Consider the following 15,050-nt stretch of genomic DNA (forward strand, 5'->3'; position numbering starts at 1 on the left):
CAGGGATCGCGTCTGTCTGCAGAATCAAGCTGCAAGCACAGGATTAAAGCTTGAGGAAAAAAACTTGCAATAAAGCGGTGCTTTCGTTCGGACAAATGGGGTGAATATATGCGTTGGAGAAACTTTTACAAGTGTGCGACAGTGCGTGCCTCTTTTTCTGTAAATTTTTTTCGTTGGGACTTGTTTATTGCATTCCTTGAGAGATTTTCTCTCACTGGCTATTAAATTTCTTCAACTGCAGTCATGTCTCCGATGTCAAGACCTCAGTATTTAGAGCACGACAGAGAGAGTCTATAGAAGCAATTCTAAAAAGAATGTCGCTTCCAGAGATAGAACAACGCCGGAGAAAAATCTGGACGGACAGAGATGCTTGCGCAAGAAAGGCGGGATAAGACGGGATGATCCTAGATTGATGCAACTCAGGTGACGCGCTCCTCTTCGTGTTCTAATCTCCAAGATTCATCTCTCTTCATTTCCCCCGTCGCGTCTTCACGCCTAAAAGAGTCAAAGAAAGCTTTCGGATTTGTAATTCCGCGATATACACCTAAGATATTCTACGACCCAGATGTCGAAAATCATATTGCACTGTTCGGTGTGGCAGATTTTTTCTTTTCCCTTCATTCCTCTCCCGTTCTTTTTTTTGACCAAACGTAACTGTCGCACACTAGAATCATCCGAGCTTTCATAATCACGATTAATTCATTAACGTCTATCTACAGGCTGCATAAGCAGCGACTTATACTACAGTGAACTCGTACTCCGGTAGTTTGAAAGTCGTTTCGAGCTGTCTTCGAAGTTGGCAGAACTATGCGCGACGGCACAGCTTACTCGTCGTCACTTTGAGAATTTGAAATATGACCGTGAATAACGGTCGGATGGTGCCGACGTACCTTGCGAAGGATGCTTCAGCGAATCAGATCGACGTTGACACGATCTCGTGATCGAATTTACACGCATAGAGACACGCCTTGGCGCGTTACTCATCATCCACTCAAACCAAAATGGAATTTGCTAGTTCACCAGTCATAACGGCGTCCCGCCTTCTCATTCATCCTCATCGTCATCATCATCCCTGCGCGGCTTGTCGTAAGTGTAGAGAACCGCGTGTCCGCTTTCTTTGAGTCGGTGCGAACCGTATTCCTGGTGACGGTTCCGAACGTCACGGGATATTAGGAGTAGTGCCAATATGGACGGTGCAGATTTCATCTCCTAAAATGTTTGCCGTCTCGTGTAAGCAAACGCTGCAGCCAGTTACCCACAGCCGGATACCGTAGATATACTCAAATATCAGATCCGGTTGCCGAGTTTGCCGATCAATAGCGCCCGGATGATCCTCAACTCATGACACGCGATGGCGTGTGCTAATTTTTTCCATCCCCTCTCAGACCAGCCATGAGTAGCAGCTTGGCCGAAAATGTCTCAGTCTTCTGGCCGAATTGCCGTATCTACGTTCTACACGATGCGAAATGGAACGGAACGGAACGAGAGCCTTGCTTCAGACGCAATTCTACGCGTCACTGGCTACCTAAGTGATCGTCGTCACCTTGAAACGCGGGTGATCCCTGTTCTCTCGTTTATGGGGGGGCGTATTGTAGTAGATAATTGATATTTATAGCTGTGGTGTAAGACGAGCCGTCTAGCGTCTTGACGATGCGGTTTGAAGTTACAGATCGGTAATAGGCGCGCTGTTACGGTACACCACGTGGGGCGAGACCCCAGAGCCGTGTCGCCGTCGGGAAGAATGATTAAGAAGGGTGGTTTCACCCTTTGCCGCTTGATTACTAAGTTAAATTTGGATAGTCGCTGTTGATACCCGGGTAAAATTACGTGAAGTGAAAAAATAGCATTTCCAGGTTCAATACACTTTTAGTTATCGTCGGAATTGAAAAATCTAACATCGTCACGGTACTTTCAGTTTTCAGTGCCTGTTTCGTAATTTCAGCAAATCTTAACGCGTCTTCAATTCATAAGTCACATAGCATAGTTCAGACGCGAATCATTCTAGTTCCTGCGCGAACTAAGGGTCATAATAGAACGTGTATCAAATTTTATCGCAATCGCAGGCACAGTTTCAAAGTCACCGTGTAAAAAGAGCCGAAACACGTCGTTTTCAGTAAAATAAGTACAAAGTTGAACAACTTAAGACAATTTTTCGCTCAAAATAAGGACAAAAGTATAGTACTCTTCTATAGTACTATAGTACTATAGTTAACTTAAAAATCAAAGTCGAAATGGTGATCAGACCCTTCTTAATTGATAGAAGGGTGCGGGGTGAAAGTTAGCGATTAGATCCTGTAACGGAGACTACTCGTGGCCAGAATCCAAGATGCCTACATAATCCTCAAACCTCTACTCGGTTCTGGAATAACAACACCGAGTTCTACCCCGCGTCGCTAAATCTGGTAAAATATTTTCCACAACTAGGCACAGCCGTATACTCTCATCCTGCCTCCTTTTTCCGCTCATTTCTTTCCCCATTTTCTTCGTGATTGTTTCAGTGTTATTCCGGGCCGTCAACCGCCGCTCACGGTTCCCCGACTCGGTACATTTTCCCGCCCTCGACTATCCGAGATTTAAATAAGCCTGTCAACGACACCCAACCGTCTTACACTTACATTCGCGACGAGCCTAAGTCGCCTGATTACTTTATTCTAAATACCATAAGCCTTGCCCCGCATGCCGGTTTAGTCGAGGAGCTAATCCTGCAAGTTAGGAGATAAAATCTTTCCCGTAATCAACGCCGCTAATTCGTTCCTTCGTCTTCGTTCGATCCACCCCGCCATTGAGCGCAATCTTAACCAACCTTTGGTTTCGGCCTTTCGAAAAGAAATCGTACAGCTATAACAAACGGATTTTGGCAGGATTCTATCGGGGCAGCAGGGATTTGGGTCCCTGGATCAAGAGGCATTCGAGTATAAACCGGTCTCGATGGGTATTAAAAATACACCGGCCCTTTTATCCCTGGTTTTGAGAACTTACAGCTCTATCTCGAAGGTCAGTGGGGTCGTAAATTCCGGCTCTCGTTACTACTCGCCGCAAATATAGGAGGACACTTCAACAAAATTATAAACTTTTTGATAAAAATTTCCAAATTTTGGGTGTTGATAAGAATTGTAAAACTGAGGATCTTCAACTCAGTTTTAATTTACCATATTCGACGTTATATTACCCTAGATTCTGGTCATATGAAAAGATAAACGTCAAAAACTAAAATGACCATGCAACGGAAGGGTCAAGACATGAAATTTTCAAACAACCGGAAACTCGTTCCATAGAATTTCAAAGTATACTTACAAAGATAATTTTCATCGTATAAGATTAATTTTTTCTTTTTCCAGACCATCCAAAAAACCACTTACAGATTACAAATTATACAACGTGTTTTCGAATTCGTCACCTTTACATCTGTAAAACCGTTCTTGCAGTCATTTTTGACAGAGTTTCATGCCTATCCCCCAGTTGAAGGCATGCCAAGAGTTTGGGGTCGTGGTGGCGAACGAAGCGCGTCCGCGGAGTTGAACGAGGGGTGGGGGGTTCGGGAAAACGGCTAGGGGTTGGAGCAGCTGAGAGCGGAGCGACTAGGTCAGACCGTCAACGACAGCGGCAGTCAGTGTTCGGTGGAGGGCGTGTCTGCCCAACGTGCCATTTGCTACTTGTCACACAGCACATATATTTTTGTATATTAACAACTTCCACCCGATCCTCACGCCGCTTTAAAGCTCCTTTCGATCGCTGCAACGATCGCAATTATATATCGGGAGTCTCGTCAGCGGTGGAAAGAACCGATGCGACGGACTTGTTGTTGCTCTTCGCTTTGACGGTCCGCATTCTTGATGGTAGGATAACGGGCAAGAGGGGGAGGAAGAAACGGAAGAAAGAAAAGGAAAAGAAGGGAAAAGCCCATGTGATCAGGATCGTTGCGTCAGTGCTCTCTATCTGTCTAATCTCTGTCAACCACGCTACGCGTGCTTTTAGAGGATCCCTTTAGTCGTCGGGGTTCCTTGGATGATATGCCATCATAGAAGTCGAACCGAGAGTAAATTTCATGCGCTTCTTTACCATGGTAACATTCATTCGAATTTTTCGATCATAAAACGGTATATGGTAATATTGAAGATTCGTTTAAATAAGCTGTATTTGTGATGTTAATAATCCTGTGCCAAGTGTCTTAATACATATTAAGTGAATATTGAAATGTTTAATGATCGGTGTTTCATAATCCCACCAAGCTCTATGTCGCCCCGTTAGTATTTTTTCTTCTGCCTTCCCGTTGTCGCGTGTTATTCAACTTAGATCGATCGCTAACAATACCGATAGTTGTATACGCAGGCTGTTGATGTTGTCGTTGTTGTTGTTGTTATTGTTATTGCTATTTTTAACACAGTCTATAATATTGTCGTTGAAAAATAATCGTCATTATATTGTGATCAGGTTAAAAGCAAAGTTTCCAAAGGCCTAATAATACATATACATATACTCGTATAATATTACAAGATGCATACACGTAGCAGTACCTGTGACAGTATTGCATCGTATTTTTAATCAATCGAGCATAAACCGAATGTCCTTAATTGTCAGATGCTTTAATTGTGAATCTATTGTGCAGACTCTGATGTTTGGTAACTCAGCGAAGCTTTCGCAAGACCGAGTAAATCGTTGTTTGCAATATTTTTGGTGAAAAAGTTTTCGTGAGTGGACTCTAGAGGAAGAAAAAAACTCCCACGAGTAGCACGAGAACATACAAGTGTCATTCGAAGTGCAAATAAAATTGTAAGTGGTTGAAGAATTGACAGCCAATTAATTTGCTGGTTCGAGAGGCTCTCGAGGTGGCTTCGAGTGTAACTCGGTTAAAGTGGTGCTTCGGAAAGGTACGGCGCTAAGAAAATAAGGTACAAGATCTCTTGAAAGAAAACGAGATAGCCGAGTTTGCGGATTGTGAGTAACTCGAGGGAACAGTAATCCAAAATTTAATACGAACAGGGGGTTGCGTTGACTCCGTTCGTCGCCATCAGGCGGAAACTAAAATGTAGTCTCAGTACGGATAATGAAAAGTCTTCTAACGTGCGGCCGACATGGTCATTCTAACCAGTGATTATAAAAAAGAATACTCGGGCCAATCGAACGTCACGGGATAAAATTGGAAACGGGGAAGCTGAGAGTGGACTCTGAATAGACAATAGTTTAAAGCGGTTTCCTTTCAAAATGGAGGTTGCAGCGTCAGCGGTGCTGGATGGGCTGAAAAACAATCGAATCGGCAAATTGGCGCTATCGCGATTTCTCTCCCAAAGTCTGTAAGTAAGACCCAGCAATGATTCATCGTTTTCAAATCACTCAACTCTACCCACAATTATTCGAACAATTTAAGATTCACCTTATCGATCCAAGTTGGACGACACAGAAAGTAAGATGTAACTCGCGGTTCTACGAATAGATTCGAAGCTCGCGTAAGGTCAAATATTCACTTTACGGAATGAGATAATCAAATCAATGAAATTTCAAGAGCACGTGGTACGACCTTGCATTATACGCGTAGGCGGGAGAAACTTGTAGGATTCGTAAAACGTCCAGAATTGATTGTCTGCAATTTCTGGAAATGGCAGTATATGGTTTGTCGTCGTATTCTCCCTTGAATAAGTATAGAGAGCGTCGAGCAGGGTGGAATCGCGCAATTAGGGAGAAATATCAGGACTCGCAGACGGCGCCGAAATTCCGTTATAGATCCACCGGTTTGCGTACTTGATAAAGAAAATGATACACGACCGACATTCGTCATTTTTCTATCCAGTGTCCGGTCGTCGATTCGCCAAATTTTTTGCGAAAGATCCTGCAGAGGACCCGGCTTTTCGTCAAATCTGAAAAACAAATTCCGGCTGAAAGGAACAAAGGTATCCACAAATCAGAAAAATGTATGGTCAAAGGATTTGAAACGTCGAGTAGAAGTACTGAGTCTTTGGAAAGTTCTCTCTTCAATGCTCTCCACCGTACCCTGCATCAGCCTCTTGCCTCGTGCAAAGGATTGTACCGTTGATAATTTTCGCCGAACCACCGGTCGTAAATAAGGAAAGCACTGGTGTACATAGGCATGCTCATAGCCACGGCGTATCGCTGCCAACTTCAAGTATAATACTACATGCTAATAAAAGATAATATGGAAATTCGGGCGACTTAATTCGCGCTTGAGTCACAAGAAATTTCAGTATGCGAGTTTCAAACCGAGTATTTTTTTTATATTAAAGCATATAAAGCTTTTATCTGATTGAACTTTACGCTTGCTGATATATTTCTCTCATAATTTTATTTGAGAGCCAATTTGTATCTGTATATTTCTTTCTTAGGTGAAATTACGTTTGGTGTATTCTTCTTTGTTACGGTCTTTTGAAATTTCTTTTTTTCTCCCGTTTCGCTCATTCCATCCGTCCGGCGAATCTGTTTTATCATTTTTGGCCGCACTCACCCCCATTTCGTAATGTCATTTCGCAATGTGGTTAACGCACTGTTACAACATTGTCACCATTGGGTCTACTTGTCGTTTCTCCTGATTATTCGACGCTCATTTTACCACACAATCAGCTTCAATTCTCACGACCGTTATTCTTCTTTCGTACGTCTACTGGTTTCTTACTTTCCGGAATTATCTGCTGTCTCCGATTTTGCTATATGTATCTATGTGGTTCAAAAAGCGAAGGTGAAAAATTTCCCCGTCTCCACACAATTTTAACGACTTTTTTGTTTGCACACCTCGCTCATGCCTGTATTCCATGCCTATTTATACGCCTAGATACAGTAATGTTTCAAATTAATGCCGTGGGCTTCCGGCTAACTTGTTTTCGTTTCGAAACAAAAATGCGAGTTTGATTCTGTACAACGTATGTAACAATGACGCCCAATTTCTCACGTCGGCTGTATCGCCAGTCATTGTCACCTAATCCGTATAGAATAGAACTCGCATTTTGTTTCAAACAAAAAACAAGTTAACCAGATGTCCAAGGCATTACAGAACATTACTGTACATATACAACCATTGTTATATTACATCTTTTACATATTCGATTTGCAGCCGAGGCAAGCCTGTAAAATTTATTTACCAACAGCGAATCAACAGTTTTCTAACACACTTTGCATTTTCCAGAACAATCGGATTGCATAAGCACTGAGTTTTCATAACTAAAATAACTGCGAAGTTAGTGTAAATGAAGAGTGTGAATATGCCCAACTCTGACTCTACCGCGATTTTCAAGTGGCAATATCATCGCTGTGTTGTTGCCGAAACTTTTCTATCCTATGATACTCATGTGAGCGCCTAAAGTGTTTCAGACTACCGTTTGATCATCAAAACTTCGCAAAATGAAAGTTATTATCATGGAATTTTAGCGTATTAATTATCTCAACTATACGACCAGGAATAGCTCGTCTTGTTGATCCTTTTTTTTTTAAGACACTCATGAAACATGCAATTTTATTTCATCGAGGCAAAGTTGAAGCCGTATCGGTTGGATCTCATACTTCAAAAAACAAAAAACCTCATTTTTCTGATCAGTTGTTTATTTGAAGAGTGCGAAACGCCTGTTTTGTTGAAAATTGAAATAATAAAAAATAAATTTTCCTGGTGAATAAATGAAAACACCTGTAAGACAAGAAAATAATTCATTACGTCATATCAATATACCCACGGGGATAAAAATATTTTTATTTGAAAATATCAGTTTATTTGGTTATGTATATTTATACCTGTGAATACGTTATCTCCCAAAAGACACATTACGACACGTCTCTCTTCGGAGAGAAGAAAAAAGAGAATATGGATTCGGTTGTAAATACATTTTCTAGTCCACCACCTGTGGAAAATGTCTTTCTTCCACCAGAAAATACGAACAATGTATTTATAAATTCTCCAAAGATCATACAATGCGATGATTGCGGTGGTTTTGCCACAGTCTGCATGCTCGGATATATAAAAATAGCCTTGAGAGGGATGGATATTCGAAAAGTGGTTGGATTGAAAATTATGTGTTCAATTGGAAAGTGGCTGGTTGGGATATAATCCACTCACCGTGTACTGCCAACCAATGGCGAAGTGCTCTCCGGGTCTAATATCGAGGGATCAGGACTCTAACGCAGGGAGCCGTGATATCAGTTACGTAAATCTTGACGGCGTGAAACATCGCGATATAATAACCCCGAGGCCTCAATAAGCGGCCGCACCCTACCGAATAACCTTTTCTCGAACCACCGCGGCGTGGTTTCTGTGGGACTTTTTCGAGCCCTAATCTTCGGGGTTGCTCACCCCCGCATGTTTATATAAAGGTGTACACGTGTACGCAGGATACCGCGTGAAACACAATTTTCAAAGATGATCTTAATGTCCCCTGATTTTGTACGAAAAGCTCTTGGGTGAATTGAGTTTTCATATAAAACTTACGGAGCCTCGGTGAACGCATTCTGCTTCCCCCGGGAAAACTTATCTTCATCGACGTGAATACAGAGAAGGATAGATTTTTTTCTAGGGATAAGATCAATCCCAGCGATAAAGCTCTTTCAATAGTCGATCTTTTTTCCGAACTGTGCAAATGTATACTTTTCCGTTATTCTTTCTGCTTTTTTCCCCTCCTTATGATACGGCTATCGGGTTGCAACAAATTCGTCTATATTTTTGTCTCTAACTCAGCCCCCGTTTTGCTTCAATCGGACAATTTGATATAGCTAATCGGCTATCCCTAACAGCTTCAACGTTCTGCACATTGCATGGGTCATATAAATCTTCTAGAACCTAAAGTTGGCACGTCCTGAGCACTTTACGATCGGAGCTTGTCGGGCTTTGAGGGTACCGAAATTACGTTGATCAGAAGTATGCTCGCGAAGTTTTAAACGCAGCTGCGAGTCCATTGTGAATTGTAGTCGCTACGAGCAACCAACTAAATTTTCAAGAACTTAAATACGCTGCATGGCCCTAATATATATAATATAATAAAGCTTCACACTAATGCTCACATATTAAGTTATTAAATGTGTAAAATTTTGTGTACAATAATTTTTTCAATTATATACCACTGTGAAACGTTCCATCCGCATCGAAGATATATAAGAATGAAAAATTTCAAATACTATATCCACGTTTAAACAACGTGAAAAGCACTTCGAAAATTTGGAGCGAAACGTTGATATTTCTTCGTTGCCCGCAAACGGCGGTCTTCTCTTCTTTGTCAAAACAATTTTCCTAATTGCTCTTTCCGTCCATTGTATAAAAATACTCGAGAAAATAACAAATTCGAGGGCTGAAGTCAGTCGCGTACTTAGGGTTACGTATACATAGGTATACGTACATACAACGTGGATAAGTGATCGTCATTGCGTTATCGACAGGGAAACACCATTGCACATACGTTAACTGCGAGGATTGAGTGCCACGTGGGTGTCCACAAAGAGACACAAGTTAACGTTAGTTAATATTTCGTCGCTATCTTCATTGCGACATTTCATTCGCCGGTTCAATATTCGTCAGTGACATTTTCTTAACGTATCTATAAATGACGTTACCTGTGATAAGAGCTACGCGACACGAAAAATTACGCAAACTTAAACTGCAGAGAATGTTTAATCTTCAATGAGTGATACTGGCGGTGAGTTCTTCTAGCAACACAAAGTTCGGTTATCCTTGTTGGGTAACAAGCTCGCTGTAATATTCGTACTTCTTGCAAGTCTCAGTTTTATTTATTTTTCAACCCGTTAACAATTTTGTCCTAAACTGATAGCCAAGGCAGCGTTGGGATTAAATAACTTGGAACTTTCGATCGAACTACAAACTCCTGGCGGTTTTAAAACTTGCCCGGGAGCACGAAATCTTCCGAGTTCTTTTCTCGCTTTTTCTTTTTTCCTCCTGCAGCGTGAAGGAAACGGAGCTTGTATCTCTGCGAACATTCTAAAAAAAAAGCAAACAAAAAAAAAAAAAAGGAAAGTATCTTCCCAGTTTAAGCGGTGGGCCACCTCTTGAGTACAATATCTATCTTACCAATGGGGTGGGGGACAATATCTGTACCATATTTTTGCCGTATATACGTTAACGACACACGCTACAGTGATACATTCAACATCTATTTTCAAAGGGTGTATGATACCTCGTGCGAAGAAATACTGGGTGAGACGGTGTAAAGCTCAAATATAATATAATAAATAACCTGTCAAGTCACACCTTGCTGACGCTCATCACATTCACTGATAGAACTGGAAAGATGATATTTGATTTCGTGAAGAGAAGACGACTAACTCGAATCATCATGCATTGTATTGAAGTTCGAAAACAAATTTTGGACGTTCGGATGTTCGGAAAGTGACGTCACCCAAATTTTTTTTCTATTGACGTCATCGATCTATATAGACGAAAATCAGCTAGCCGAATTCCTCAGTCCGGAAACAACCGCGCAGCAGCGCGGACGTATGAGAATCGCGCTCCGCAGATTTCGAGTACCGGGTTCTCTACCTCCTGGATCCTGCGTTCCGGGTCCGCTTCCGGTGCAACCCGAGTTCCAGGACAAGCGCTCCGTAGTTTCTGCGCTCCAGGTCCGCTGCCTGGTGAAACTCGACTTCCAGGACAAGCGCTTCGTAGTCCTGGCTGTCCAGGTCCTTGACCTGGTGACTTTTGACCAAGCTTTATCATTGTTGAATTTCTTTAAATGATTTTACTCTCTCAATTCAAGGGCATACCGACTGAGGTGTGCTGTGATATATAGAATTCATTGCACATTTATAGGTTCTTACGTATATTCAGACATTGTATCGTCCGAATATTCAAAAACTTGATCAAAACGCGTACCCAATTGAGTTAACGATTCTAGCAAGAGCACCAGCACAACGCTAATGATGGTCTCGTACACATATTGTAACAATGTATTTTCTCACGTTATTAACTGGACGTTAAGATTTACGATGTAAATTATTGTGTATGTATATTACGATACATACCAGCAGAATTATCAGGTAATGTGTTAATTTTTAACATTCTACGAATGTACGCTAAGCTACTGACAGTAAGGCTTTATCCAAACGAGCACAAAAACCAGCGACACTAAGCATCCGACCCCGAGCGAGGATTTTAAAGCTAGTTTTTCATGGAAAATCAAGACACGCGGTCGGATTTAGAGAGAATGAATGTCAATTTTTCAAATTTACTTGTAATGAACACGTCGAAAAATTCTTCACAACTAAATGCAGAAGCATCGAATTATTCAACGCAGACAAAGTGGGACATGAGTGGTCGTGTATATCCCAGCAGCTAGAATCATGAATACTGTACAAACGACGAAAATATAATTAGTCAAACACTCGATGGTCTTTTTATCCCAGTGAGATCGGATTTTGAGTGTTGTACCGTTGCAGGGTGAGACAAAAGGCATCAATATTGTATTTTCGCAGAATCGCTGTGACATAATTTCACATATCAATCTTTAAACGGAAACTTGTGCGGAAGGGAAGAAATATAAATTTTCTGCACCGTTCCTCGAAATCCATTCATTCTCTTCCACCGAATAATATCCAGGCTTATTTACTCTGTACCCTGATTAAGAATCACCAGTGCGTTAATAGAGGTTTGCACGTCTTTTGCAGATTTACCTGTCTCGGTCCGTAAACTAATCGCTTTAAGCGGTAATAATACTTTGTGTACACGAAATCAAGGGTTATTTTCTTCAATTTATTTAAGAAAAATTAGTCAATATTTTTTGACATTGTTTTTCATACATGCTAATATAAGTCGTGAAGTACAATTTTTGTTAAATGAAGGGGGGGTACAACTTGGATGGTCTAAAATTATACCTATTTTGAGGATTTTTTAAAAAAGAAAATGTAAACACTCAGCGCAATTGTAGTTTGAGGCCTTTATCATTTATAGTTTCAAGATCATTTTAGAATTTTTTCATTGAAATTAATGATAAATGGCGGTATGATGCATATAAGTAGCGGACGACCACGTTTTCAATACGATGGCGCATATTTCCCGATCAATTTTTATCCGGTCGACTTGAAATTTCGACACAATCGTTAAAACTTGTTTAGCAATTCGAGCTCGTTGCTAGATTTTTCAATTTCGATCCCAACATTTTTTTATACACATTTTTTAAACAATTTTATTGCCGAAAAATCAAATTTTTTGTTCATAATCGTATATATTTGAAAAACATTTTTTCTCAATATTTGAACTACGAGTTCGGACCAGAAAAAGTGTTTTTACTGAAAAAAAATTTTCCAGCTGTTACAAGTTAATTTGAAGGAAAAAGTTTTATTTTTACGAATAAATCGGTCACAAATTCGTCGTAAAATCGTTAAATTTCATTCAATCGAAAAAACCCTACGCACTTCACTATAAAATATCATTATAAAGCTACAGTTAAAATTGGGAGTTGATCGGTTGAAAATTGAAGGCGCAAGCTGGTCGCCCACCTTGAGAACCATAGATTTGAGAAAAAACATATTCAGAGTTTCAAGTATTAACACAACCAAAAAAAAGTTACATTAACATATATGAAAAAGAGAATTAAATCATATTGATTAATTTTTCGTAAATAAATTAGAGAAAATGATCCTTGATTTCGTGTACGTGGAGAAATATTACCCCTTAATAAACCGCAAGCCATACGAACCTGTAAATACCGTGAAAATATATATACCGTATACACACACACCCCATAAATTTTTCGAGTATGATAGTCGCGGTATTAATTTCGTTCCGCATCGCTTATACAAGTGTACAAGTTTTAATTCCGCTAATTTGTACGCTCTCTGCCTAGTTTTCGCTTGGAATCACGCGTCGTCTTCGATTCTCCGAAGCTACATGTATCTGTATAATATCGCGCGCCAAGCCCTTGACACGACTAATTAAAGCGCGAGCAATTTATCCGGAGGTTTTCGAAGCACGAGCCTTGACTCGGAAGAAAATAGAATAAAAGGTGAAACGATTCGTTATATATAATAGCTGCTGATCCGATCGACGGTTAAACAAACGTTAAATCCACGAATGGCAAATTCTGTGTGCTCAGCAACCTTCGCAGCTATGTTAGCATTTTATGTCACGTCAAACCGACGTGTGTTTCATTGATATTGAACAGAGAAAACTTAACCCACGGTTTCGCCGCGTTAATTACATACCGCAAAAGCAGCTCGTTATTCTGAAATTTATTTCCGACACGTGCCTAGAAAACCGCCCACGGAATTTTCGGATGTATCATTCATGAGTTCGACTCATCGTCAGTTTGCGCTGGTCTACCGCGGTCGTCCATTTATGCCCGGCGAAATTGTCATGTCATCGGCAAATGCTCGCGGTTTGTCTGAAACAACAAACTGGTCCGGGGGCAAGAAAGTTGGATCATTAGGTCGCGTGCTTTGAACCCTCCCGATATTTCCGTGCATATCGAGAAACGATGGAATTCCCCGATGCATATTTCCCGACCGACAAGAAGCTCGAGCACCCGACGACTTTATACCCATCAATTTCCTCCGTGGGAAAATATATAAAGTCGACCCACCGGAATCGAGCTGGAATCGATGTCAGAAATTCAATCGAGCGCAATGTCGGGTCGTTTATATATTCTGAAATTCTGAAAAGAAATGTTATTGGGCGAGGCGACGCGTCGCACCAATTGACTTCTGACAACTTGCGCTATCGCCATTTGCATATTTGCTGTTATGCTTTCGAGGTGCTCCCGTTGGCGCATCCCCGGGCATGAATCGTTTATGCGACGGGTCACCCTTTGGTACATGAAATGTCAATTTACGGTGTCGCTTCTGATTTGTTACGGTCGGCGTAATTAACGGAGTGCAAATGGTAGACTGGTCGTTACCCAGTTTTCAGTTCGCACTCCATGTGCTTTACTCTTATCACGGTTATCGCTTCATTCAACGTAAACACTCGAACTGAAACGCCCGACGCACAATTCGCTATTAATGATCCTCAAATTGTACGCGATAGCCATTTAGTGTATATTTTAGGTTATAAAATAGGCCGTGAAATTCGAAAATGAATCGACAAACAGATCGAAGAATTGTCTTCTAAAACTCTTCAACTATCTGTACAATTCATTTCAGTGGAGCGTGAAAGAAATTCAGAGTATTTTTTTCGATCTTCAAAACTTCTAGGGAATATGAATTCTGTATTTGTATTTGCGACGAGTGAACAGTTCTACTCAATTTTAATGACAAGACACGTTCAGACTTTCGAAACACTCGACTATAAATGTTGGTTTGATCGATGATAAAAAAAAAATGATCAGAAAACATCGCCAACTTGATGAAACTTCGCCTGAAACTAGTTGTTGTAAAAATCAGTCAAGAAGCCGATTAACTCGAGAAAATTGGACATTCTTGCAATTGTTATGTACAAATAATTGGAGCAACGCTAGATCAATTTTCTAAAGCATTGATCAACCTTTGTTTCTTGTATAATTTATTTCAAGCCCTGTAAAAATGATGACAAATTATAGGTAATTGAACTTTGATCGAGAGTAAATATTTATCAGGGCACTAGTCTGAGTTTAAAAATAAACCATGAACTTTATGTATAATTAACTAGGATAAATGAGTAAAAATGCGAATGAGGGAAATAGCCAATTATCGAGTCTCATCAAGTGAAATATCCTGAAGTTTTTATTTCTACATGTGCAGTTTTAATTCACAAACCTGATTTTGAAATGCAAGTGACATACATTTAATTTCGTCTCGCGATCTCGAATTGGAACGTGTAGCCGCTATGCACTTTATAAAATTCTAATATGTTCCGGCAATTTTATTGCGCATAAATCGTCAAAATTCTTCAGGATAACTTCGGAATGAACTCCTGCAGCGCGAGTGATGGTCCTCGTGTGGAAAGTTGGAAGAACCAGAAAGAACGGACATCTTTCTTTCTCTCCCTATCTCTCTCTTTCTCTTTTTCACCCTTTGTTCTACTTCTCGGGGAATGAGCGAAAAACAACCACGCGCCAAATCGCGAGGGAATACTATGCACTGTTGAAAATGTTTCTGATTGTACTACACTTTTGCTGAAAGTGGAATTTCGGTGTAGCAAAGTG

The 15,050-nt window shown here is 40.6% G+C and overlaps 1 protein-coding gene across 5 annotated transcripts in view; it reads left to right on the forward strand.

Moving 5' to 3' along the window:
- Positions 1-15,050, forward strand: part of LOC124303477 (synaptotagmin-7) — a 205,926-nt gene that overhangs the window by 127,198 nt on the left and 63,678 nt on the right. The window contains exon 1 of one of the 5 annotated variants that reach the window (XM_046760716.1): positions 3,633-5,291. The exons of the other annotated variants lie outside the window; for them this stretch is intronic. Within the exon in view, the coding sequence (XP_046616672.1) occupies positions 5,203-5,291 (89 nt within the window). The 5' untranslated portion in view covers positions 3,633-5,202. Of the gene's footprint in view, positions 1-3,632; positions 5,292-15,050 lie in introns of those variants that run through there. 5 annotated transcript variants of the gene reach the window in all.

The sequence above is a fragment of the Neodiprion virginianus genome, chromosome 4, assembly GCF_021901495.1.
Source record: "Neodiprion virginianus isolate iyNeoVirg1 chromosome 4, iyNeoVirg1.1, whole genome shotgun sequence".
NCBI classification, from domain to species: Eukaryota; Metazoa; Arthropoda; class Insecta; order Hymenoptera; family Diprionidae; genus Neodiprion; species Neodiprion virginianus.